The sequence below is a fragment of the Ursus americanus genome, chromosome 2 (genome assembly GCF_024610735.1).
Source record: "Ursus americanus isolate L20-20 chromosome 2, mUrsAme1.1.p, whole genome shotgun sequence".
Lineage (NCBI taxonomy): Eukaryota > Metazoa > Chordata > Mammalia > Carnivora > Ursidae > Ursus > Ursus americanus.
In genome coordinates this window covers 96,037,584-96,064,450 of record NC_142128.1, presented here as the reverse complement: position 1 = coordinate 96,064,450, position 26,867 = coordinate 96,037,584, and the positions used below count along the sequence as shown (strand labels likewise).

Genomic DNA, 26,867 nt, shown 5'->3' with positions numbered 1-26,867 from the left:
TTCAACATCAGATTTTTCAATCAAAAGGCATATAAAATATGCTGACAGTGTGGGTTCCTTTCACATGGGATGATCTTCAGCGGCTCTATACAGACTGAATTGACAGAGGGATAGAAGAAACACCGTTTTCAACTCCGCGCTAGGTCCTGGGTAAGAGAAAGGGGCATCTACAGAATCACAATCCAGATCGTCAAGTGCTTTGCAGTCATTCTAACTTGACAAATGAAGGCCGATACACATGAAACTACAGCAAAAATACAATAAAAAATAATTCAGAGCTAGGCTGTGTGATACAAAACTATAGGTATTTGAAGAGCAGTTGATACAAATATGACGACAGCCACAAGAGAGCAGACCTGGGAATAAGGATGTGTTCTTGGAAACCCAGGAGGATGGAGCGTGCAAGAGGACACAGAAAGAGGACACACAAACATAAGCAATGTGTTTAAATTCTAAAATCAAAATGAAAATAGTGAATCACCGTGCCCGTGAGCAATCTGAGTAGAGAAATATGACCATGAGGCTAATGTTTAAATAATATTCATCTTAACAGTGATATGGGCTCTTAAGGGAGAGGCTGTATTGCTGGGACCTAAACAATTGTCTGGTAAAAGCAGATGTTCAATAAATGCTTTCCACTATAATGGCTGGACGGATGGATGATTAGATGAGAGCAAAGTCTAAATCAAGGAGACCAATTAGGAGACCAACCTGATGTTTTAATTCAGGCCTAAAAAGGGTAACAGTAAGAATGAAGAGGAAACGATGGATATAAGACATTTCTAAGTAAGGAGTAATAAGTCAGTGAAGGAAAGGAAGAGATATGGGAATAAGAGATAGAGATCCAGGGAGGCTTTTTTAAGTTTCAAGCCAAAGTGAATGGGAGAACGGAATATCTTTTTCAGGATAAAAATGATGAGATTACATCTAGGCCTGTAGATTTTGAAGTGAAGGCAGAACTTCTAATTACTATAGAAATCATTTGGGATTGTAGAACTAGACTTTGAGCAAGAAAACAGAATTGATTACCTAAGAATCCAAAAACAAACAAACAAACAAACAAAAAGAATTAGAATAGATAAAAGCTAGCAATTTCATGAAAAATTCCCAAAGGAAAAATACCTTCCATAAAACATCATCATCATCATTATCATAGCAATAACATAACTCCAACTTATGTTCAGTATTATTATTATAGCAGCTAACATTTACTAAGCCCTTATTACGTACCAAGCACCATAATAAGTTATTTGCATATATTACTGTATTTAATCCTGACAACAAGACGTTGTAACTGGGGTGCAGAGTGGTTAAGTAACCACATTCATTAAGTGCCAAAACCAGGACTTAAGTTCAAGTCTGATAAAAATACCTTTCTCTATACCAATAGTCTCTATATTTCTGTATCAAATAGTCTCTTAGATCCCACTGGCAGATAGAAAGAAAACATCAACATTTCCATTTCCTATTTTTTCATCTGAACTATTAAGGTTCTTATTATTGTGTATTATTTATAATATATATAACATATTAGTAGAATATAAATTATAATTAAGCACTATGAGGGAGGGAGGGATATTGCTTTTTCTAACAATGTGAGATCAAAACAGCTTGGAGGTTAAGTATTCTGCCTTCTCTCCACCTTTGTTTCCTACAAAAATTCACTGCTAAACAGTTTTATCTTTTTTCTTCAAAAACAGACCAAAAGAATTAAAAGCAGGATCTTAAAAAGATATTTATATACCCATGTTCATAGCAGCATTATTCACAATAGCTAAAATGTGGAAGCAACCTAAGTGTTGGGTAATGAATGAAAGGGTAAAAAAATGTAGTCTGTGCATACAATGGAACATTATTCAGCCTTAAAAAGGAAGGAAATTCTGACATATGCCACAACATGGATGAGCCTTGAGGACATAATGCTAAGTAAAATAATCCATTCACAAAAGGAGAAATCCTGTAGGATTCCATTTATAGGAGGTACCCAGCATCACAGAAACAGAAAGTAGAGGGGGTTGCCAGGGGCTGGGAGAGTACAGAGTTTCAGTGTTACAAGATGAAAGGTTCTGGAGATGGATGGTGGCAATGGTTGTACAACATTATGAATGTATTTAATACCACTGACTTATACACTTAAAAATGGCAAAGATGGTAAATTTAAGATTATGGGTATTATACCACAATAAAAAAAATGGGGAAAAACCAAACCACAGATGATCAGATACTCCTCTCATGCACTTACTTATTCAGTCCAAAAATATGTATCAACTGCTTATTTTCTGCCAAGCTCTGAGGTTCATTCTGTAAACTCTAAGCAACAGTCCCTGGCTTTAAGGAAATTAGTAACATAAAACCTAAATATCTAAACACATCGTTACAAGTCAACATGACAAGAAGAGTAATAATGATAGTCAAGAGCTAGCACTTCCACTGGGCACTTGCTATGTGCTAAGTACCTAGTCCTGAGCACTTGTGTGTTTTACCCAAACAACATTATGAGAGGGATGGTACTATTATCTTCATTCTACAGATGATGAAACTAAGGCTCAGGTAAGCTAAGAAACATGCCCAAGATTACACAGCTTATAAACAGATGATTCCAGATCCCATGCTCTTCACCTTTCTCCTCAGAGTGGTGAAAAGGGCCTCTGAGCGAAGCAGGACCAGGCAGCCTACATATATATGCTGCCCTGTTTGCTAGGTCTCCAGAATCCCCAACTAAACCTTCAATTGAATTGCCCATTAAAACAAATCAGATCTTAAACAGCAACACGACGATAAAAATCGGGCCACATTTATCAAACTTGTAATTCCAACAATGTGCTGAAAATGTACACTATACTCTATAATGCTATATTCCAGGAAAAATTACTTCACAATACACAACAAAATATTTTTGTTCATAAAAAAGTGCTCCCTTGCTTACGTCACACAGAAATAGACCTATATGATACATCGTGGAGAACAGTGTCGAACTAAGTAGAAATCAGACTTTCAGAATTTGCATATTTAAAAGTCTATAACTGATCTCATTTTAAGCCAATTATCTGCTTCCAGACATTCTAGATGAACTACACTGATGATAAAGTTTAGAGTTCAACAGACTTCTAAAGTTTAATCCAAGTCTCCATGTACCCTTGATGGCATTATAACAGACATCAATAGTATATGGGAAACTGCCGCCTCAAGCCAGCTGCTTCCAGTAAGGTTAGTGAAAAATTAGTTTCCAATGAACAAACTTCACTTTGCCTTGAACATTCTGAGAACACAGTAGATCATTAAAGATGTATTACCTGACGTAGTAGGCAAATAAACATAGCGGTTCCTACCGCTTTACCCAGAGGCCACAGTGTTAACTACAACAGAAATGAAAAGACAACAACCAAAAGGTCTCTATTTTCCTATTACCACAGAGCTAGACTTAAAGCACTGACTTATTTTGTACTAAATGTTGACCAAATAGTCTTCCTCCAGGGCTTCTTTCAAGGAGCAAGTATTCTCTTACCCCGGACTGTGTCAAACATTAACCCCACTTTAGTATGGCCAGAACCAGTTTTGACCCTCTCCAGATTGTGCTCGGAGGGCTTTTGCTTGCTCCCTCATAAACCCACCTTGAAGGGCAAACACAAGGTGAGCTCAAATGAAAAGGGTCTTCATGTGAAGAATCTAATTTACTAACTCCAGCTTAGTATTTCTCATTAATAAAGTCAAACAAATTACACTAGGAAGAGGCAGGCAAATTGTTAAATTTAAGTAATTATTTTATTCCACTTAAATTCTTTTAAGAACTAAGTGAAACCATTACAATCATTTTTATCTTAAAAAAAAATTCAGTTTAAGGCCAAATGTCTTCTACCTTGGTGAAAAATATGATGTTTGACCTGAAAATTCCACATGTTTGTAAGATTTTCTTTTCTTTTAAAAAAAGGTCATTTTGACGCAGCATCTCAGAAGTTGAATGCATCATTTGTCTTTACAAAAAAAGTTAATGCTGCAGTAAACAGAGCACCAACTCAGGTGTTTCCCCACCTATGATGCTTAGGAATGCATTTGCAACCTAATTCCTGCTTAATTTTGTTCAAGCATGAAAAATGTCAGGAAAGAACCACTTCTACAGTGTGCATGCAAATCGGGAAACTAATCAAACAAGATAGAACCCATTTTAAAAGGCTCACATTGAGTTTCAGGAAAGAAAAAGCTTTTTAAAACCTTAGCTTGGCCTGTCCATCCTTGGAAATCTTCCTTCTCGGACTTCTAAGAGATCACTACTGTAAATTTAGGGCCAAACATTGTCATGGAAAAACACAATGCCATAAGCTGTCTACCTGGGGAAAATCTTCTCTTTGGAAAGCAAGACTGAACTTTTTTTAGATCTCTTAAAGGAAACAGAATCACTGTGAAGTCTTCCAAGACCAACTCCACCCAGACAACTGATATTCCTCTGCTTGGAATTTGATTTTCACTGAATTTCAGAGATCAAAGGAATATTGACTGTAAGGAAGCAGAAGCTCGAACAAGTGACTTGGCAACAGTTTTGTGTCCTGTTAAGTAGCAGAGCTTAACAAAGATCCTTGTTTCTTGATTGGCTAGTTTAACGTTCCCACAGTAGAACATGGGGTTGTCCTCTGGCAGGTCTATGTAACACAAATTCTCTCTCTGATCAAATTATGAGCTTCTGGAAAATAGAACTACATCATTTATTTCTTTTGAAATTCCAGAGTGAATTTCCTAATTCTCGGACCTTAAAAATAATCAAATAGCTACTACCAAAATAAAGATCTAAAGGAGTAAATAAACATGTTCAGTACTAGATCTTGATAAAATGGCAAAAATCCGCTCTAAGATTCAAAAAAACCCCAACACTCTACTATATGCTTATTTATATTTCCGGAAAGATTTTGAAAGAGGACATCTTTTTTAACTTTTTTTGGATAAGTATGGCTTCTCTGATTAACACCTTAATAAATACACCTGATAAAGTATTAACTCTGGGACAAGAGGTCCATCAAGGACCACTTTCACCAATTAACTGAACCACAACACTCCAAAAAGAGAAACAGATCTAACCAAATAAATAAATACATAAAAATAAACAGAACAGAAAATCCAGAAGTGAACTAACAGTTCTAGGTTAATTAATCTTCAACAAACCAGGAAAGAATATCTAATGCGAAAAAGATTCTTCAACAAAAAGTGCTGGGAAAACCGGACAGCAACATGCAAAAGAAGGAAACTGGACCACTTTCTTACATCACACACAAAAATAAATTAAAAATTGATTAAAGACCTAAATGTGAGACCTGAAACCATAAAAATCCTAGAAAAGAATACAAGCAATAAGTTCTTTGACATTGGCCATAGCAACTTCTTTCTAGATATGTCTCCTGAGGCCAGGGAAACAAAAGCAAAAATAAACCATTGGAACTAGATCAAAATAAAAACTTCTGCACATTGAAGGAAATAATCAACAAATCAAAAAGTAATCTACAGAATGGGAAAAGATATTTGCAAATACATATCCAATAAAGGGTTAGAATCTAAAATATATAAAGAACTTATACATCTCAACACCCAAAAACAAATAATCAAATTAAAAATGGGCAGAAGGAGCACCTGGGTGGCTCAGTCGGTTAAGCACCTGCCTTCAGCTCAGGCCATGATCTCAGGGTCCTAGGATCGAGCCCCACATTAGTCTCCCTGCTGAACAAAGAGTCTGCTTTACCCTTTCTCTCTCCCTCTCTCTCTCCCCTACTTGTGCTTGTGTTCTCATTCTCTCTCAAATAAATAAATAAAATCTTTTAAAATCAATCCTTTAAAAAATAGAAGAAAATTTTAAAAATATATTATATATATATATATATATATATATATATATATATATATAATTATACATACACACACAGGGTCCAGCTATAGTAGCAAAATAATATTTAAGCAATTTTACACTACTCAATATTCAATTACAAATTGGGGGAAACTTTGCTCACTTGCATCATATCTAAGAAGGCTTTGTCTAACCCAAGTTCATGAAAATTTATTGATTTATTCCTATATTTTCTTCTAAGGGCCTTACAGTTTTAGCTTTTACCTGTAGGTCTATAATCCATCTTGAGTTACTTTTCATTTTAGGGTCTAAATTTATCTTTTTTGCAGGCAGATATCCTACTGTTTCAGCACCATTTGTTGAAAAGACTACTCTTTCCTCATTGAATGACATTAGCAATTTTTCTTGAAAATCGACTTACCATAAAAGGTTTATGTCTCCATTTATTTAGATCTTCAGTTTTACTCAGCAGTGTTTTGTCGTTTTCAGTGTATACCTCTCAGTTCCACTAAAAATTCCTATTTTATTCTATGGATGCTGTTGTGAATGGAACTGATTTCTTAATTCCCTTTTCAGATGGTTCACTGAAATACATAGGGGAAAAAGTATATAGAAATACAACTGATTTTTGCATACTGATCTTATATTCCGCAAACCTGCTGATCATATTAGCTATAATTGTTTGTTTTTCAGATTCCTTAGGATTTTCTACATATAGGGTCATGTCATCTATGAATTAAGACAATTTTACTTCTTCTTATTGTATCTGGGTGCCTTTTAATTCTTTTTTTCTTGCCTGACTGCACTGGCTAGAACTTCCATCACAATGTTGTATGAAACTGGTGTATAAAACTGCCTTGTTCCCTACCTTAGGAAGAAAGCATTCACATTTTCATCATTAAGAATGTTGTCAGCTTCCCTCTCTCGCTGGCTGTCTCTCTGTCGAATGAATAAATAAAATCTTAAAAAAAAAAAGTGGGGGGGGCGCCTGGGTGGCACAGCGGTTGAGCGTCTGCCTTCGGCTCAGGGCGTGATCTCCGCGTTGTGGGATCGAGCCCCACATCAGGCTCCTCCGCTATGAGCCTGCTTCTTCCTCTCCCACTCCCCCTGCTTGTGTTCCCTCTCTCGCTGGCTGTCTCTCTGTCGAATGAATAAATAAAATCTTAAAAAAAAAAAAAAAAAAGAATGTTGTCAGCTGTAGGCTTTTTGTGGATCCCCTTAGTCAGGTTAAAGAAGTTCTCTTCTGTTCCTCATTTGTTGAGATTTTTTTATTACGAATGGTATTGGATATTGTAAAATGTTTTTGTGTGTCTATTAATCATCATAGGAATTTTATCCTTTATTTTATTAATATGATATTTATTTTCAGATGTTAAAACAATTTTGCATTCTTGGTGTAAATCACATGGGTCATGTTGCGTAATACTTTCTATTTGTTGCTGGATCCAGTTTAATATCTTGTTAAGGGTTTGTGTGTCTATATTCAAAGGGATATCGGTCTGTAGTTTTCCTGTGATGTCTTCTCTGGTTTTGGTATAAGGGTATTACCGGCTTCATTGAATTAATTGGGAAGTATTCCCTTCTCCATTCTTTTCCAGAAGAATTTGTGAAAAACTGGTATTATTTATTATTTAAATGTTTGATAGAATTCACCAGAGAAGTCACCTGGGCCTGAGCTTTTCTTTGTGGAAAGATTTTTAATTCCTAATTCAATTGTCTTGCTCAGTATAAATCTATTCACTTTTTCTATTTCTCCTTGAGTTTACTTTTACTAATTTATGAATTTCAAGGACTTTTCCCCCTTTTCATCTAACTTGTCTATTTCGATGGCATAAAGTTGTTCATAGTATTCCCTTATAATCCTTTTAATTTCTGTAGGGTCAGTACAGACGTTTCTCTTTCATTCCTAACTTTGGTAATTTGTATCTTTGGCCTTCTTTTCTCGGTCAGTCTAACTAAAGTTTTGTCCATGTTAACCATTTCAAAGAACCAGCTTTTAGTTTCATTGACTTTCTCCATTGTTCCTGTTTTCTATTTTATTGGTTTTTCACCCTAATCTTTATTTTGATCCTTCTATTTGTTTTAGGTTTAGTTTGTTCTTATTTTTCCCTTTTCTGGTTTCTTATGGCAGAAGTTTAGATTATTGATTTGTAGTCTCTCTTCTTTTCCAAAACAGGCATTTCTCCTTGATTTCTTAATGTTAAAGTAGTAAGACCTGGGTCTTTGGACCTCTTGTCTCTACCTACACACACTCTTTGATAATCTTGTCTGGTCTCAGTGGCTTTCAATACGTTCTATACACTGACCGCTCTCAGGCTAGACCTCTTCCTCTAGGTTACAGGGTCATATATCCAACTACCTCTTACCTTAGCTATCAAACAAACTCTAATTTAACAGGCCCCAAACTCCTGCTCCTGGCCCCCTTACCAAACTCGCTCCTTCACCAATCTCTCACATCTCTGTTTATAGCAACTCCACCCTTACAGCTGCTCCAGCCATAATTCAAGGGTCATCTTTTAACTCTATCCTTGACTCACTCTTTCTCCCAGATCTCAAATCCAATCTATCAGAAAACTCTGTTAGCTCTCCCTGCAAAATACATACACTCTAATCACTTCACTAACTCCACTGCAACCACACTTCAAGCCACCATACTCTCTCACCTAGATTATACCTTATAACTGGTCTTTTCCAACCTTGACCCCGCTGCCCTACATCTATTCTCGAAAAAGCAGCCAGTGGGAGGGACCCTGTAAAAACTGAAATTGAACCACCTCATTCCTATGCTTACAACCTGCCGATTCAGACTTCCTATTTCTATCACAGCAAAGTCAACGATTTTCAATGGCCTACAAACCCCTACAAGATCTGGCCTCCAACTGCTTGTCTGATCTCATCCCCCACAACTGTCAGTGTTGCCTACTTTGCCCTAGCCACCCTGTTCCCTGAACATCCTTAGGTGGCATCCTCCCACCTAAAGCCTCTCCATTGGCTGTCTTCCTTCCTGGAATAGTTTTCCTCCAACATCCATGTGACTCACCCTTTCTCACCCTCAAGTCTTTGCTCAACTACCACTTTCTCTAGGAGACTGACCCTGGCTACATCCCCTTAAACTGCATTCACCACCACTGCCAGCACACACAATGTTTAGCAGTCTGCTCATTGGCCCTATAGCATTTAACACCTTCAAATATCCTGTATATTATACTTCATAGTTTATTATTTATTCTATATCTCCCCCAATAGAATGTAAACCCTTTTAGGGCAGAGATTTTTGTCTGTTTTGTTCATAGATGCATTCCCAGAGACTACGTATAGACATGGTACGTATTATTAAATATTTGTTGAATGAATAAATATATTTAAGCAGCAGAATTATAAAATGAAAAAGTATAAAATGCCTGAAAAGTTGAATTTCTTCATTTCTTCATTCAGTCAACAAAAACTGAGCTCCTTCTGTTTGCCAAGTAGTGCAGCAGACACTGGGGATACTCAACACAGACAAGGCCCTGTTGACATGGAGCTTGCTTACTAATTTTGTCTCTCCTCATAGGATGTAAAAATCAATCAATCAATCACAGTATAATTCCTATAATAATAAATGTTACAAAGACAACAGAATACATAAGTAAATGTGTTCATGACTAGAGACAGAAGGATAAGGATTCCCCCTCCAACCAGAATGGAAAGGACAGCCCTATATGAGGAGATGTCATCTGAAGTAAAACCAGGATGAGGAGAAGCCGTTCATGCAGAAATCTGGGGAGTAAATATTGCAGGGAGACAAAAAGTATAAAGTTTCGAGTGGGAAATGCAGTTTGGTAAATTCAAGAAACAAAAAAGCCAATAGGACCTGAAGGTGGTGTTGGGGGGGCACAGAGTGGGACGGCATCCTGACTCTATTGCGGAAACCCTAAACCCACTCCGACATTTTTAGCAACTGAGATGCATCAGGAATGTATCTTTACATCACCTTCCCTTGCCTGTGCTCTCTCTCCTGCTCTTCTATCCCTCTCGGAGAAGTGCCAATGGCACAGATAACCAGTGTCACCAAGATGACATTCAAGAAGCCTGTTCGCTAGCTGACCTCGTACTTCTGGGTGAATCTGAAAAGTTGTGCCTTCCTCAGAACATTTTGCTCTTAGAAAAAATATTGAATAAACAAGTGTATCTCTGACTCACTCGTCATTGCGCAGTGCGAACACTGCACAGCAGGATGCAGTGGCCCTGGTGGCAGAGACAGAGGATAGCTTTATGCAAACCACACGGGTTCCATGGTTCCTGTGTCAAATACCGAATGCTGCAGATGCTACACACATGCAGATTTGCATGCATTGCAAATGATTACTATTCAGCATTAGTTATCTGTCTGCATTACCCTCGTAAGAAAAGGAATGAGTCTGAGTATTGTATCAATGACTGGAGAAGATATCAAGTGCACGGTCGAGTCTGCAGATGCAAGCGGCTGTAGCGTGAACGTGCCTCTAGAGAAGCAGTGAAAGGCTCCACTCTTTCAGCAAGTGTTAGTACTACTAATAATCTATCTAAGTCTATCTAAGGAGCTCCGTGGGGTAATCTCTTCTACCCTTTGGAATGCTTTTGCCTGTATTATATTATGGGTGAATATAATATGGGCTAATAATCATATAAGGCTACATGGCTTATTTTAACTTAGCAGTTTACTGTCTTAGGATTTTTTTTTTACAAGAGAAAGCATATTTTGGTGGAGTAATAGATTCTAAAAAATTCCAGTTTAATTGCAAAGGAGGCCATTTTTTTCCATAATTAAGGCTTTAGCTTTCTTTTTGTTGTTGTTGTTGTTGTTATTTTATTTTATTTTTTTTAATGATTTTTTATTATATTGTTAGTCACCATACAGTACATCCCCGGTTTCCGATATAAAGTTCGATGATTCATTAGTTGCGTATAACACCCAGTGCACCATGCAATACGTGCCCTCCTTACTACCCATCACCAGTCTATCCCATTCCCCCACCCCCCTCCCCTCTGAGGCCCTCAGTTTGTTTCTCATAGTCCATAATCTCTCATGTTTCATTCCCCCTTCTGATTACCCCCCCTTTCTTTATCCCTTTCTTCCCCTACCGATCATCCTAGTTCTTATGTTCCATAGATGAGAGAAATCATATGATATTTGTCTTTCTCTGCTTGACTTATTTCACTTAGCATTATCTCCTCCAGTGCCGTCCATGTTGCAGCAAATGTTGAGAATTTGTTCTTTCTGATGGCTGAGTAATATTCCATTGTATATATGGACCACAACTTCTTAATCGAGTCATCTGTTGAAGGGCATCTCGGCTCCTTCCACGATTTAGCTATTGTGGACAATGCTGCTATGCACATTGGGGTGCATAAGGCTTTAGCTTTCTAACTTATGAAAGGAAAAAATATGCGTCTTTGACCTTACGAGAAATAATCTGTACTACTGTGTACTCTGTGCTTTCTAGATGAATGGCATTAATATGCCACATCGATATGACTGAAATTAATAAGCAACTAATAAAAATCCATAAAGGAGATCTTTTCCTGAAAGAATGTTTCCAATGATGGGAGAGTGCCACCTACTGTTCAGTGTGGATTTCAATGCAGCCTGGCCACACGGCTGTTTCACATTAAATCAGAGTAATTTTTCAGAGGCCCTTAATTATCAAAATATGAATTATGACTTTTTGAAGAAATTTTTATCACTATGTGCTCTAGATATTGAGTTTTCAAAAATAAGTTAAAATTCCTCACTCGTAAAAAAAAAAAGTCTTCACTTATCTCTATAGCTACAAAAAAAATTATTACTAAAATAGTTTTGAAAGATTTATTTTAGAGAGAAAGAGGGAGAATGAGTGAGTGGGGTAGGGGCAGAGGGAGAGGGAGGAAAAGAATCCTCAAGCAGACTCCTCGCTCATCAGGGAGCCTGATGCAGGGCTCAATCCCAGGACCCTGAGATCAGACCTGAGCGGAAATCAAGAGCTGGCCACTTCACCGACTAAGCCACCCAGGCACCCCACAAAAAGGATTTTTAAATGCTAAACATCTTGGCCCCAAATGTGGTTGACAACAAAGAGCGTGAGCTTCTAGGCCAAACCGGTTCAAGTCTGGCCTCCGGTATTTTTAAACCTGAAACTGTTGACTCATATGAAAAGGACTTAATAGGCAGTAGACATTCGATAGATTAGAGATATTAGCTACTAAGAAAAATAGGTTTCCCACTCAGATTTATAAGTTAACAAGTTTCTTTTGGCTTTTCATATACCTTCTGGTCATCACCACTTTAAGAAATGTTTTATTAAAAAAAGGCAACCATTCCAGGGCAACAATTTTATTTGTCTTTAATCACTTGCATAAAAAAGGACCTAATCTGAGTTGTTTTTTGGTACTTCCCCCAACCAGCCCCAAGTAAGTTGAAAGCTTTTTCTGTTAGCCACTGAAGAAACGACCAGGTTCAAACAGCCACTCTTAGAGAAGACAGTAACATTCAGTGAATTCTCGTCACTTGCTTTCTCACATTTAATAAATTACGTAACAGGCTTTAAGCAATTAAAAACAATGATTTTTAAAATCATGCTAAACTATTTCAAGAATATCTTCCTCATGACATTAAAAAAAAGGGTTTACTCTGGGTGTGTGTGTGTCTGGGTGTGTGTGTGTGTGTGTGTCTGGGTGTGTGTGTGTGTGTGTGTGTGTGTGTGAAAGAAGCTTTTTTTTTTTTTTTTGAGTATAGCTGACAAACATTGCATTAGTTTCAGGTGTACAACTTCGTGACTTGACAAGTTTATATATTACACTATGTTCACCACAGGCATAGCTACCATCTGTCCCATTACATCGCTAACACAGCATCACTGACTGTGTTCCTTACGTTCTGCTCTTTACTCCTGTGACTATTCATTCCATAACTGGAGGCCTGTATCTCCCCCTCTCCCCTTCATCCGTTTTGCCTAATCTCCCATTCCCCTCCTCTCTGGCAACCAGTTTGTTCTCTGTGTTTATAGTTCTGATTCTGCTTTTTGGGTTTTTTTGTTTGTTTTTTGGGTGGTTTTTTTTTTTTCAGAATCCGCTTATGAGTAGAATCATATGGTATTTGTCTTTCTCAGTCTGACTTATTTCACCTAGCATAATACTCTCTAGGTCCATCCATGTCGTCTCAAATGGCACAATCCATTCTTTTTATGGCTGTATAATAGTTCATTGTGTATATATACCACATTTTCCTTATCCATTTGTCTACTGATGGACACTTAGGTTGCTTCCATGCCCTGGCTAAGTTTTTTTAACCCTTGGATTAACTTCATCAAATTTCACTAATTTACGCTTGCAAGTCCTCCAAAATTAAGTCTCTTTTGAGCCTAAACCTGTCTTGAAGATTATAGACTTATTGTTTGTGTGAGTAAGACTTTAGCTATTTAACACATAGGAACAGTCTCTTAACAGCTCAATGTATTTATCAAGATGGTCTTTTAAGAAAACTGTTTCTCAGGGCCTCCCTGTGCCAGGCCTAGGGATAGTAAGGAGCATAAGAAAGAAACCCTATCTCCAGGAGCTCGCTCTCTTCAACACATTACTGAGTTCTCACTCTGAGAGCCAGAAGATAGGTTACAGAAGTGAATGCCCGGTGTGTGTCTTGGAAACTGGATGGACTCCATTCTCTGCCCGCACTGCCTCCCCAGGAGACTAGGCCCTTTAGGAAGGGGCAGAGGGGATGGGATGGCTGAGGCAGCAGGAGGGATAGGCAGGAACAGAGATGTCACTACTTCTGTCTTGCTTTTGGCCTTGACTGTTTCTTTTCTCTCCTGGAGTTTGGATGTCTCTCTCCTCTCTCTCTCTCTCATTCCTGGATTTCTTTCTCTCCCTATCTCTTCCCTTTGGACAGCTTTCTTTCCTGGAGAAATAAGAGGGTATTTAAGATAACAGAGAAAGTAAAGGAAAATAAGAGAGTATAAAAGAGGATCACAAAACAGAACTGAAGTGGGTCCTTCCTAATGTGGTATTGACTAAATAAAGCTTTTAATTCCTTCCCTTCACTTGTAAACTAGACCTATGGAGTCGAGTCAGTCACACCCAGATACAGATAATGCACGCTCACTGACACGGGAGCACAGTACGGTAGGAAGAGCGCCACGCCAAGGAAGAACACACGTGAGCCTTTGAGTATTTCCCAGCTTAGTTTCCTCATCTGTACAGTTTGTGGTAAGACTAGGTCAGTGACTCACAAACGCTTTTTTTGTTTGTTTTTGCCAGAACCTATAGTAAGAACTACATTTTCCATTAGAACCAGTACACACACATATCCCCCCCAAGAAAAAAAAAAAAAGTTCTATGCAACAATTCTTCTCCTCAGTATGTGCAATTTACTAGTATTTTATACCGTTTTTTTAAAGGCTAGTTGCCAGTCACAATTCATAGAGTTCACAGTCTACCAGTGAGTCACGACTTCAGTTTCAGAAATACCGGTCTTTCAAAAATCCAGTCCTCCAGCTCTAAGACTTGACAATTCACATCACACAGGGCCTGTGTAATCTGGCCTCAAGCTATCTGTCAACCACATTCCTGCCACTCTCCACCCACCCTCTCTGCTCAGAGCATCCCCGCCGCCTTGCTAGTCCCTGGACAGACAAGCAGGCCCCCCACAGAATCTGCACCGCTGCTCCCCCTGCTGGACAGTTCGACTGCTAGCATTACCAGGGCTCTGCAACACCAACTGCACTCTGGCCTCCCTTTGGAGAAGCCTCCCCGACCACCCAACTAAATACCAGCCCCCTTCGGCTTCCTTCACTCTCTGTCCCCATAACCTGTTTCATTTTTTCGTGGCACTTAGCAATACCTAACATTTCCTTATATGTCTATTTGTTTTTCTTGTGACTCCCTACCCCCCATAAGTCTCAGCTCCGTAAGGGCAGGACTTTGCCATTCATTGCTATCTCCTGGGTGCCTAGGAGAGGGTCCGGCACATAAATAGGGATTTAAAAATAACTGATGAATGAGCCTAGAGTTCTCTCTCAGAGTAAGAGAGTCCACTGTTCTTGACTTAGAATTCTAGAGTTTCTCTGGTGGTGAAAAGCCCTTGCTCAAAAACAGTTCCCGGGTCCTGGTCTCTACCAAGTGACTAGCAAGGAAATTCAGTGGAGAGTTAACTTCCCTTCTTTTCACCTATCTTTTCAGAGCATTCTTCTCCCTCCCTGACATTTGTGCCTCTCTGCTCTCCACTGATATTCATCTCTCTTCTCCAAACATTCAATAGCTATCTCTAAAGGACACTATGAATTAGTCAAGAATCTTAAATGCCTAAAAATATGGGGAAATGTTGTATAAATGTCAGGCACTATCATTAGTACAATTGCAGCTGGGCGGTGCTTTTGTCAGGTGCTAAAGTGAAACAAGAGAAAGGGGAAGAGGCAGGGGAATAAGAATAATCAGAGGTGCTAATTTAGATACGGTGGGCAAGGAGACCCTCTCCGGTGAGGTGGCACGTGAGCACAGGAAGACGTGGAGCAGCATTCCCGGCAAAGGGAATAACACATCAGCTGAAGTGCACGTAAATGTGGGGGGAAAAAAGATGTAAACTTTTTTTAAAAACGTGTGTCTCGGAAAGGTAAATCAAAAAGAATTTGCTCAAAAATTATATTAGTAATGGGGCGCCTGGGTGGCACAGCGGTTAAGCGTCTGCCTTCGGCTCAGGGCGTGATCCCGGCGTTATGGGATCGAGCCCCACATCAGGCTCCTCCGCTATGAGCCTGCTTCTTCCTCTCCCACTCCCCCTGCTTGTGTTCCCTCTCTCGCTGGCTGTCTCTATCTCTGTCAAATAAATAAATAAAATCTTTAAAAAAAAATTATATTAGTAAGAACACCTCAGGTACTTCTGGAGAGTCACAAATGTGTATGTCCCGTGCTCAGTCATAACTCACCCCAAACAGACTTCTGGGTCAATAAGTAAAATGTTCAAAAGGAAGAAAAAAAGCATTTGTTAAGCACCTAATTGTAGAGGGCGCTAGGCTGAACCTTGAACAATAAACCACAGTGACGTAGTTTCCCACTCTGTTTCAAGATGCCTTCTGGTACATTTAAGGGATCAGTGTTGATATGAGTATGCGTAAGTTTACTTTTAAATGTATAGATATGCACAAGTTAGAGGAAACCTGAAACTCAGTGAATAAAACATAACACAGAACATGCTGTAAAGTTAACTCCTCTTATTTTTCACTAACACTCCTCCACAGTGATGAGGCTCTCCTCTCTGTTCTCATACTCAGTACGTCTCCATTTGACGCCTGTCAGTAACAACAGTAGCAGCAGTAATAACAGCTAACATTCAGGGTGCCTACAATGTATAAAGCATTAGGCTAAGCACCTTATCTCATTCAATCATAAGACTATCTAGTAGTAGATACTGTTACTACTAATTGCTAACATTGCTAGTGTTATCATCACATAGCTCAACCTATGTGTGTATTGGGAAATATGAGAAAATCTTAAGGACATCGTCAGATTGTAAATGAAAATGCTGAGGCAAGAAGTGATCATATTTTAGGAGCCATTCTCCCTTTGGATATAAATTTTAAAACCATTTAATTATGAAAAATATTCAGATACCTGTAACATACAAATATTCACCTTTCAGAGATTTGGGCACATACAATAAAAGTTAAAAAGCAAGATGATTTAACATAATGATAGACTTGTACTTGCCACTAGATGGAGGGGTTTTCAGTTTGTCCAAAGCCATATTTTCTAGGCCTATGTAGCAAAAAAACAGATTAGGCCTGAATGGGCTCATTGTACTTTCAAATCAAATTATGGAATAATAAAATCTCAACTACCACAAGTAAAAGCAAATGTTCCCACCTAATCTATTTAAGCTGAGTAGAAATTCATGGATCTCAAACCTAATACTCACTAAATACATATCAGACACGTCCAGCTATCCCCTTCCCGAAAGTGTAGGAGAGTTACTAAAACCTGTTTCAAGTACTGTTCCTGCCATCTTCCATCTTTCCCTCCCTTTTCCCTGACCCTTTATTGTTTCCATCAGGAAAATAACTCTATAATATAATTAACAAGGAATTTAATATATAAAAGTAAATTTTTAAATAGCCACAAAATTGGACAATAACATCACTAACCTCAAATATTTATTTCTACAACTTGTTTTAGATTTTAGTCTCCTTCCATTTTCCCCAGCTTGTTCCATTCGACGGCATTCTGGTTACTATGAAAATAATATATGTATAGTACATTACAGTTTGTAAGTTACTTTCATACACATTGGATCCTCACAAAAAGGCTTCAAGCTATTCTGAACAGAAATTATCATTCTGGGGGTGCCTGGGTGGCACAGCGGTTAAGCGTCTGCCTTCAGCTCAGGGCATGATCCCGGCGTTATGGGATCGAGCCCCACAGCAGGCTCCTCTGCTATGAGCCTGCTTCTTCCTCTCCCACTCCCCCTGCTTGTGTTCCCTCTCTCACTGGCTGTCTCTATCTCTGTCAAAGAAATAAATAAAATCTTTAAAAAAAAAAAAAAGAAATTATCATTCTGATTTTATAAAAGGGAAGTCAACTGCCCAGAAGGATTACAAGTCACATAGTAAATACACGCTGAAGCCAAGAATGCAACAGGATTGAAAATTTCAGGTTTCTAGCTCTACACCCATTCCTTTGTGCTACAACAGGCTGCTTCTTCAAAACAAGTAACCAGAGAGGACGGGATAATCCATCTGCGAATAATAGTTTAGAAAAGGTTACCTCCATCTTCCTCAGTATATACTGGTAATAAATTTAGAATTCCAACAATTTATGAAAAATGGCAAACAGTGATTATAGAAAAATATTTTAGGTAAGTATTAATCTACAGAATATATTGTAATTTATAATCTTAATATACTATTGGGTAAAAAAGGTGAAATTTTTATTAAAAGTTCAAATCCGTTGTGAGATATATGTAAGAAACGTATGGCAATACCAGGTTAGAGCTTAGAAGAAACAGGCACCACGGCACACTGCTAGCAAAGTACAAGTGGTAAAACTTTCTGGAGGTAATTTGGCAATGCGTATCGTGAAAACCTCAGAAATGCACACGGCCTCTCTCACCCAGTTATTCCATTTCTAATTTATTCTTTTCTTTTTAAAGATTTCATTTACTCATTTGAGACAGAGAGATACAGAGAAAGAGAGAGAGCATGAGCAGGGGGAGCAGCAGAAGGAGAGGGAGAGGCAGACTCCCCACTAAGCTGGGAGCCAGCCCAACATGGGGCTCGATCTCAGGACCTGGAGATCATGATCTGAGCAGAAGGCAGACCCTTAACCATTGGAGCCACCCAGGCGCCCCATTTCCAATTTACTCTAAGGAAATAATTATGGATGTATGGAAAGCTATGCTTGTAAAAATATATTAATTATGGTATTAAAAGACCAAGTAAATAAATGGATTGGTTATATCAAAGTAAATGAAAGAATAAAATGTAGCTTCTAAAATTGATCTGGAAAATTGTATAAGATATATTAAGTAAAAAGACAGATCTGAAAACAATATATACAGTACGATCACATTCTCAAAGATATATACATATATATATACATGACTGGTATATTATACTAAAATACTAACAGTGATTGTATATAGTCAGTGATATTACAGATGAATTTAATTATATTTACATATTTGCAAATCTCCAAAAATGATTGCTTCTACAGTATAACAAGTTAAATATTTGTTATATATACAAGATAAACATATATATGCTATATGTAGTTTATATATATTATGTATTACGTATATGTTATAAATGTATCATATAATGATATATTTTAGACAACATATAAAATGCACACAGCATATGCATTATGTGACTTGTATCAGAACTACAGAAAACAGAAGATGAAATTGAAATTTATATATATCAGAGAACTTTGGAGCCATTATGCATTCATATGGACATAAATTTTAAAGAATAAAGCACTATGAAGAAGGCACAGTACATAAGATGAGTCAGGAGAGGTAACAATGGCAACTTAATTAGACAAAGTGCCTAGTATCAGAAAATAAACTTGAATTGAGCAGTACATTTTAATGCTACAATTTCTCACATCTAATAAATAGAAAGTCTTAAAATATCAACAGCTTTTGGAAGTGAAGTAGTTTAAACCGATTTTGCAAGAAAGTGAATATAAGGTTAATAGAACTGTTGAAGAGATTTCTGGAAAACGAGCTACTTCAATCTTACGTTCTAGCACCATCGAGAAAGACATTAGGTGAAATCACAGCAGAAAACATAATATCCATGGAGACACAATGACGCCATCCACTCCACCTGCTACATTCTAGAGAAGATATTATGGAAACAAAGGGTCCAGAAAAGGGCAATTCAATTATTTTTTTAAGATTATTTATTTGAGAGAGAGAGTGAGCAGGCACAAGAGCAGAGAAGGAGCAGAGGGAGAGGAAGAGAATCTCAAGCAGACTCCCTGCTGAGCACAGAGCCCAACATGGGGCTCCATCCCAGGACCCTGAGATCATGACCTGAGCAGAAACCAAGAGTTTGAGGCTTAACCGACTGAGCTACCCTGGTGAAGGGCAATTAAATTATTAGAAGGCGATTATAATAGAAGAAAACAGGAGTGTTTGATCTTCAAACATAAGATCTGGACAGATAAATATTTTCTAAAGTTTACACAAAAATATTTTCCAAAGTTTATGAGATCATGAATGCTACAGATAAGATGAAAACTGTCACTGAAAGACCAAACTAATACGGTTAAAGTTTAAATAAGGCAGATCCAAAGAAAATAAAATATTTTGATGGAATAGGAAAAATGTATGAGATGCATTATCCCAGAACATTTAGAATGAAATCTAAAATCCTTCCCAAGTTGCACAAACCCAGTATTCCTGTCTGCCTCTTAGATCTCTTGTCCTCCTGTTCTCCTCACCTTCCCCAGACCCCATCCGCACTGGCCCTCCGCCATGCCTCCAAAGGGCCTCTGCACTTGGCTGTTGTCTGCTCAGAATGCACTATTCCTGGATCTCTGCCTGGCCTGCTCCTTTTTTCTCACTGAGATTTCAATTTAAAAGCCATGTCCTCAAGAGGACGTTCTCTAATTGTCCCTCCTAAAGCTAGCTCTAGCTACCTGCTCTTGGAACCAGCCACTATCACATTATTAAGTTTAATTTTGCTCACATTGCTTAGACCATATGAGGTGACCCATTCATTTATTTGTTTCATGGCTTCATTCACTTATGTGTTTAATATACTGTATGTCTCCTCCACTAAGGAAAAAAGGAATTTAAAGGTTAAACCATCAAGGAGGCTTTCCCTGACCACCTGGCTAGGTCAAGTCACTCTTTTTTATTACGCATTTTGACCTCAACTTGTAATTTTTCTTTTGTAACCCAACTTATCCCTGTAATTTATCTTCTAATATCTGTTTTTCTCAATAAGTTCCATGGGGTACGCAAGGTAAACAGGGACCAGAGAAGGTCTCAAATGCCAATTAAGAAACTTGGGCTCTACTCTGTGGGCACTGAGGGAGGGCAATCTTATTAATCAATGTATAGCCAGTGCCCGGCACACAAAAAGCACTCAATAAATACCTGTTTGAACTGATGAATAATTGGTGAATAAGAAAGAATGGGTGAGGAATGAAACTGGACTTCTACCTTACACCGCTCACAAAATTTAACTTGAAGTGAATTAATGACTTAAACGTAAGACTTGAAACCATAAAACTCCTAGAAGAAAACATAAGGGATAAGCAACTTGACATTGGTCTGGGCAACAGTTCTTTGACTATGACACCAAAAGCATACAGAAAAAAGCAAAAATCAGTAAGTGGGACTACATCAAACTAAAAAGCTTCTGCACAGCTAAAGAAACAATAAACAAAATGATAAGGCAATCTTCAGAATGGGAGAAAATATTTACAAACTATGTATCTAATGAGGGATTAATATCTAAATTGCATATACATACATAGACCTGAATAACAGATATACAAACAATAGGATTAAAAAGATTGGCAGAAGAACTGAATAGACTTTTTCCAAAGAAACATACAAATGGCCAATAGGTACATGAAAAGGTGCTTAGCATCACTAACCAAGAGAGAAAAGTAAGTCAAAACCCACCATAGCTATCACCTCGCACCTGTTAGAATGGCTAGTTGAAAAAGACAAGAGGCAGCCAGTGTTGGGGAGGATGTGGAGAAAAGGGAACCCTCACGCACTGTTGGCGGGAATGCAAAATGGTGCGGCCACTGTGGAAAGCAGCATGAAGATTTCTCAAAAATTTGGAAATAGTACTACCATATGATCCAGCAATTCCATGTCTGTGTGTTTATCTGAAAAAAATGGAAACATTAACTCCAAAAGATATATGCACCCCACCATGCTCAATGCAGGATTATGCACAATAGCCAGAATATAAAAACGACCTAAGTGTCCATCGATGGAGGAATGCATAAGGAAAATGTGGTACGTATACAATGGAATATTCTTCAGCCATGAGAAAGAAGGAAATCCTGCCACTCGTGACAACAGATGGACTCTGAGGTCATTATGCTAACTGAAGTAAGTCAGACGAAGACAAATACTGTATGATTTCACTTGTACGTGGAATCTAAAAAAGCCAAACTCAAAGAAAAAGAGAGTAGAATGAAGGTTACCAGGGGCTGGGGAGAGGAAAATGGGGCGATGTCAAAGGGTAAAAATGTCCAGTTAGAAGTGACTAAGTTCTGGGGACTCTAATGCACAGTGCTGTCATCATAGGTAACAACGTCGTATTACGTACTTGGGAGTTGTTAAGAGAGTAGATCTCAGATGTTCTCGCCACAAAAAAGTAATGGTAATTATGTGATGTGATACAGGTATGGGCTTAATACTAAGGTGGTAATCATTTTGCAGTATATGTGTATCAAATCAATACTTTATACACCTTAAACTTATACAATGTTTTATGTCAGTTACATCCCAATAAAGCTGCGAGAAAAAGAAAGAAAAGATGAAGAATTAAAAGGTAGAAAAAGGACAGAAAAAGATAAAAGAGCTGCATGTGAGGAAAATGTAGGGCATTATATTAACCCATTGCTATTCAGTTTTGCAAATACTACCAGTTCCTATTAAAGAAGAATGTAACTGGCTCCAAACTGCATTTGTAATAAAAATTGTTTAGTGGGGGAATCATTTGTTTGGTTTCAGGTTTCTAAATTAGGCGCTATACTTTCTGATTCAGTTCCAACGCATGAAATCCTGCCTGAGGCTTTGGAGTTGCAGTCCTTTCGAGTTAGCACTTCTAGTAACAAAGGGAATCCTGGAGAGTTAAGAAGTACATGCCAAGGAGAAAAACAGTAAGCCTATTTAGAAGAAACTTTATAAAGCTGGAAACTGACAAACATTTCGTGGAATAAAATCTTGCTCATATTTAGCCATCGTGAAACTCTCTTTGAAGTCTCTTTTACACCAACAACTTTGAGACATTCGTTTAGTCTAATTCTTGCGGAACATAGCAGATAACCTTTAAAGGCCTTACGTTATACTAGCAGATCATCTTGGTTAAGAGCATTCAAACTGATCTTCTATTTTAGAAGATATATAACATTCCTCTCTCTTTAGTAGTCAGGAGTCTTGGCATTATCTCCTCTATTCTCTTTATGCATTAAAGTAAATAAATTGATGACTCTAGCATATTCTTTATCTTAAACAACACATATGTGAGATATATTAAACTACATTTGCCTATCTCTGCTTCACAAGACAGAGGCAGGTCTAGAATTTGTAGTCAGGACCTAATTATGGTGCTGGAAGCTATAGCTGTTAACAAACCAGACGCAGACAGAAGCGGACCAGATAACGTAATTGCAGCGGTCAGGAAGACACACCAGCAGAGGAAACAAATTCCACCTTTGGCCACTGGGAGAGAGACCAGCTGCCTTTCGTAGAACACACACGCCAGAGGGGAGACAGAACACAGAGAAAGGACACCAATTTCTCCCTGGTTTTCAAAAGGCCTCTTCTTTCTCATACAAGACTGACAGCAACTGATGCAGGAGGGAGATCTGGGTGCAGAAAGAAACTGGAAAATTCTGCTTTAGTCAATGTTAGGCTCTCATTAAATTTAGAGCTTCTCCTGCCACAATACAATTGTCACCAGGTCAAATGAGGAATAAGAAACCTGTGTGCCTTGAGATCAACTATTTTGCCTCTAAAAGTATATATTGTTCAAAGTAAACCAAATCTTGAACGTTGTGGATCATGACTGACAGGAAAGAATACATTTTATATCATAACCCAGTACACAAAAGACACACAACTTAAAAGTGTTATGGAAGTTATCCATAGTACATACAATCAATACAGTGTCTGCTTTATGTCATCTTCTTTTTTAATGCTGGCTACGAAGAACAAATTGATTTCATGACGGAGTAATGGGTTAGAATCTAATCCAAGAAACCATGCTGTAGTATGTACATGTGGGCCGCCCCCTCTAACTACCTTTCATGTTATTCTCTGCCATACTTTCCCCACTGCTGCTGCCCCCACCCTGCCCCAGTACCCAATTTCTATTATTTTTTTTTTACATTAAACCACAAGATCACTTCCTGAAATATGCCAACCACTTTGCTGCCTCAGGGCCTTTGATCCTGTTGCTGGTGTTGCCTGGTACACTTCCCCCAGATCACTGCACTTCATCATTCAGGTCTCAAGACAGAAGTCAATTCTTCAAAGGCGCCTTCACTGACCACCCAATTTGAAAGGGTGGAGCAGAGGGTAGGGGGAGGAGTTCACCACTTTTAGGGTAGCTGGGATGTCTGAATGACAATATATAAGGCACCTTCACTGACCACCCAATTTGAAAGGGTGGAGCAGAGGGTAGGGGGAGGAGTTCACCGCTTTTAGGGTAGCTGGGAAGTCTGAATGACAAAATACAAGACAAGCACTAAGAAAACCAGTATCCCACAAATGTCACTTTCCATCTCTCTATGCTACTGTTCAGGCCGTAGAATTCTAGCTATGGAAATTCTATCCCATTTGCTTAATGATGGCCTTTCTGGCTCTGAAAAATGAGGACTCCACCCTCCAATATCCCCCGAGTACTTTGTAACCTCTCAGGGCACTTGCCACATTCTTATTTTTTTCTTTTTTCATTCCACAAATATCTGAGTGCCTAATATGGTGTAAGCAACAGTAGTGAACAAAATAAAGATTGGTCCCTCTCCCAGTTCAGTTCAGTAAGAGTGACAAACTCATAAACAAGTAATTTCAACTGAATGTGGCAAGTAAATAAGAGAGATGTGTACTATGTAAAGTTGTGACCACAAAAATGAAAAGTCAACTGTCTTTGAATACAGAAGTAAGACATCACAGAAGAAGAGACACCTAACCTGGGTATGGAAAGATCAAAAGGAATTTGGCCGGCAAACAAGGGGATAAGGGTAGCTCATGTAGAAGGAACAGCATGTGCAAAGTTGAAGTTGCTTAAAATGTTCAGCGAAAAACAAGCAGCTAAAAGGAGTGTCTAGGGAATGGAGAAGCATGAAAGAAGCTAGATAGGTGAGTGCTATAGATGATGGAGGGCCATGTATGCCATTCCAGGTACTTTGAATTTTACACTATAGAGTATGGAGAATCTAGAGTTTTAAAGAGGTGAGTGACCTCAAAGATTTGGGTCTTAAAAAATTCCTTCTGGGGCACCTGCGTGGCTCAGTCAGTTAAGCGTCTGCCTTCGGCTCAGGTCATGATCCCAGGGTCAGGCTCCCTGCTCAGCAGGGAAGAAGTCTGCTTGTCCCTCTCCCTCTCCCCCTTCCCCCCACTTGTGCTCGCTCTCAAATAAATAAATAAAATCTTTTTTAAAAAAATTCCTTCTTGTAACAGAGAAAATAATGGATTGAAGAACTGCCATACCACACTGTTAAAAGTCCAGGCAAGAAATACTGCAACAGTCTAGGCAAGAAATAAGGAGAGCTGACACTAAAACAGGATCTAGTGACCATCTGAATATGGGAGGCATAGAAAAGGAATGGACAACAACTCTGGTTTTTGGTTTACGTTATATATAATACATAATACCTATAATATTAGAGTTATATAATATTAAGGTTATACTATAGGTTATAATATAATGATATCATTAATTAACTTGATGGAATTAGAGAAACCAGGTGGAATGATAGCAAGGTCAGTTTTGGTCATGGCAAATTTGAGAGGCCTTTGGGTAACCAGGTAGAGGTGTCCAGGTAGAGAGCTAACAAGGTTAGCCCTAGCAGGTGTGAGATGAAAACTGAAATTTAGACATGAATGCTTCGGCACTAGTAAAACTCACGTGTATGGATGAAATCACCCCAGGAAAACGCACAGACAGAACTGAAAATATTAAAGACTGAGTCCCAGAGAAAGGCATTTGGAAAAGCAGTAAGGTCGGGGCGGAGGGGGGGGTGGGGCATGAATACTCATGAACTTCAGCTGTTGCAGAAAAGCTAAATAAAATAAACTTTGAGAAGAAATTACCAGACTGGAACTGAAAAAGCCATTAGAAACTTAGACAAGAGCAACTTCATTGAAGCCATTCAAGAGGAAGTCAGACAACAAGAGTACTGAGGATGAGAAAGAAGGGGCAGTTGAAGGAGGTGAAACTACTGTGCTTTCAAGCAGTTTACTGATAGATGGGAGGATTGGGCAATCACTGGATAAACACAGCATGGGGGTGTGCTTTGTTTTATTTCATTTTCTCAAGATATATGACCAGACACTGGGAAGCAAGAAAAGGAGAAAAAGGCTGAAAGCCCAGGAAGGAAAAAAGATAAGCAGAAGCCAACAGTCTCGTAATAGATAGGAGAAAATGAGATCTAGGGGGAAGGTGGATTAGCCTTCAACACCACTTTCATTAAACTAGAAACACAAAACCAAACGATGGGTAAAAGTATAAACTGATGTGTAGGTAGGGGGCCTGAGGTTGATGAAAATGTCTGTTAGACTCTGGCATGTGTTTAGAAGGGTGGAAAAAGGAGGGGAAGGGGCAGGATTTGGAAAGTGTGAAAAGAGCTCTACAGGAAACGCACAGGGGCAGATGGAGTTAAGGAAAGGATTGCTGTGGAGCAATGGAGAAAGAAGGGGTGGTGGGAAGGGCTCTGTTGCTAAATTCACACCTCTTCCCATCTGACCACAGTCCTCTTTCTAACCCCCAGTCCGTTATTCCTAAGTGTTTAAAAGATTTGCCAGTTCTGTGAATTAACTAGAATCCCAGTGTTCTCAAACATGGGAGTGAATTAAAATCACCTACAGGCTTTTTAAAATTTTTAAATGCAAATGCCAAGCCCCATTCCTACTGATTCAGAATTCCTGGGGGTGAAGCGCAAGCGAGTGAATTTTCCAGAAGCTCTCCCAAGAAATCTTCAGGGCATTTCTGTTAAAAAGCACCTACCTATAAGGTAATCAACCGGCCAGAAGAGAACTGATGCAAATACAGCTGTTACCACATGGCCCTTAGACGGGGTGTGGAGAGCACCCACTGCAAGACTTAGGGAGATTCCGGTCAGTGTTGAGACAGTCACATACACAACACAAAACTCTTAAATTAAGCGCGTTAAGGTGAAGCTGAGAACTTGAAAACTGCAAACATTTAAAATGTTTGTTCGAAATGACGTCTCAACTCAGGGTTTTAGACCCAGTGTTTACCCCTACACTTTCTGTCATCTTACTATAAAGGCTCACCAGTACCAAAGTGGAATTCAGGGTGCTGCAAGAAATAGGGAGAGGAAGGAAACTGCAGAAAGAGCCCCTGTAAAGGGAGAAACATAATGGGGAGAAAGTGGAAGAAACCGGGATGCCTCTGAGCGTCCCTCGGCCCCAGGACCTGGGACGCTACGTAACCAGGACGCCGAAGGCATTCTTCTGGCCTCGCCTGGCACTCACCATAGTCTCAGGATCTCGGCGCAGGGAAATAGGTACCTTTGCCACAGGAAGACACCACCTCTACAACGACGCCCAGTTACTCCGGCAACAGAGCCCCGCCTACTACCGGACGTGCGAGAGCGCCACCGCCCCGCCCCT

At 38.8% G+C, this 26,867-nt stretch overlaps 1 protein-coding gene across 5 annotated transcripts in view; it reads right to left on the bottom strand.

The window, feature by feature from the left end:
* Nucleotides 1-26,860, bottom strand: part of NME7 (NME/NM23 family member 7) — a 244,015-nt gene extending 217,155 nt beyond the window's left edge. For 3 of the 5 annotated variants that reach the window (XM_045797508.2, XM_087859033.1, XM_045797519.2), the window contains exon 1: nt 26,730-26,860. In XM_045797508.2, coding sequence (XP_045653464.1) covers nt 26,730-26,732 — 3 coding nt within the window. In that variant the 5' untranslated portion in view covers nt 26,733-26,860. Of the gene's footprint in view, nt 1-16,953; nt 17,040-26,729 lie in introns of all 5 variants that reach the window. The other 2 variants (XM_087859030.1, XM_045797525.2) reach the window with 2 other exon arrangements.
* Nucleotides 26,861-26,867: the final 7 nt, after the last annotated feature.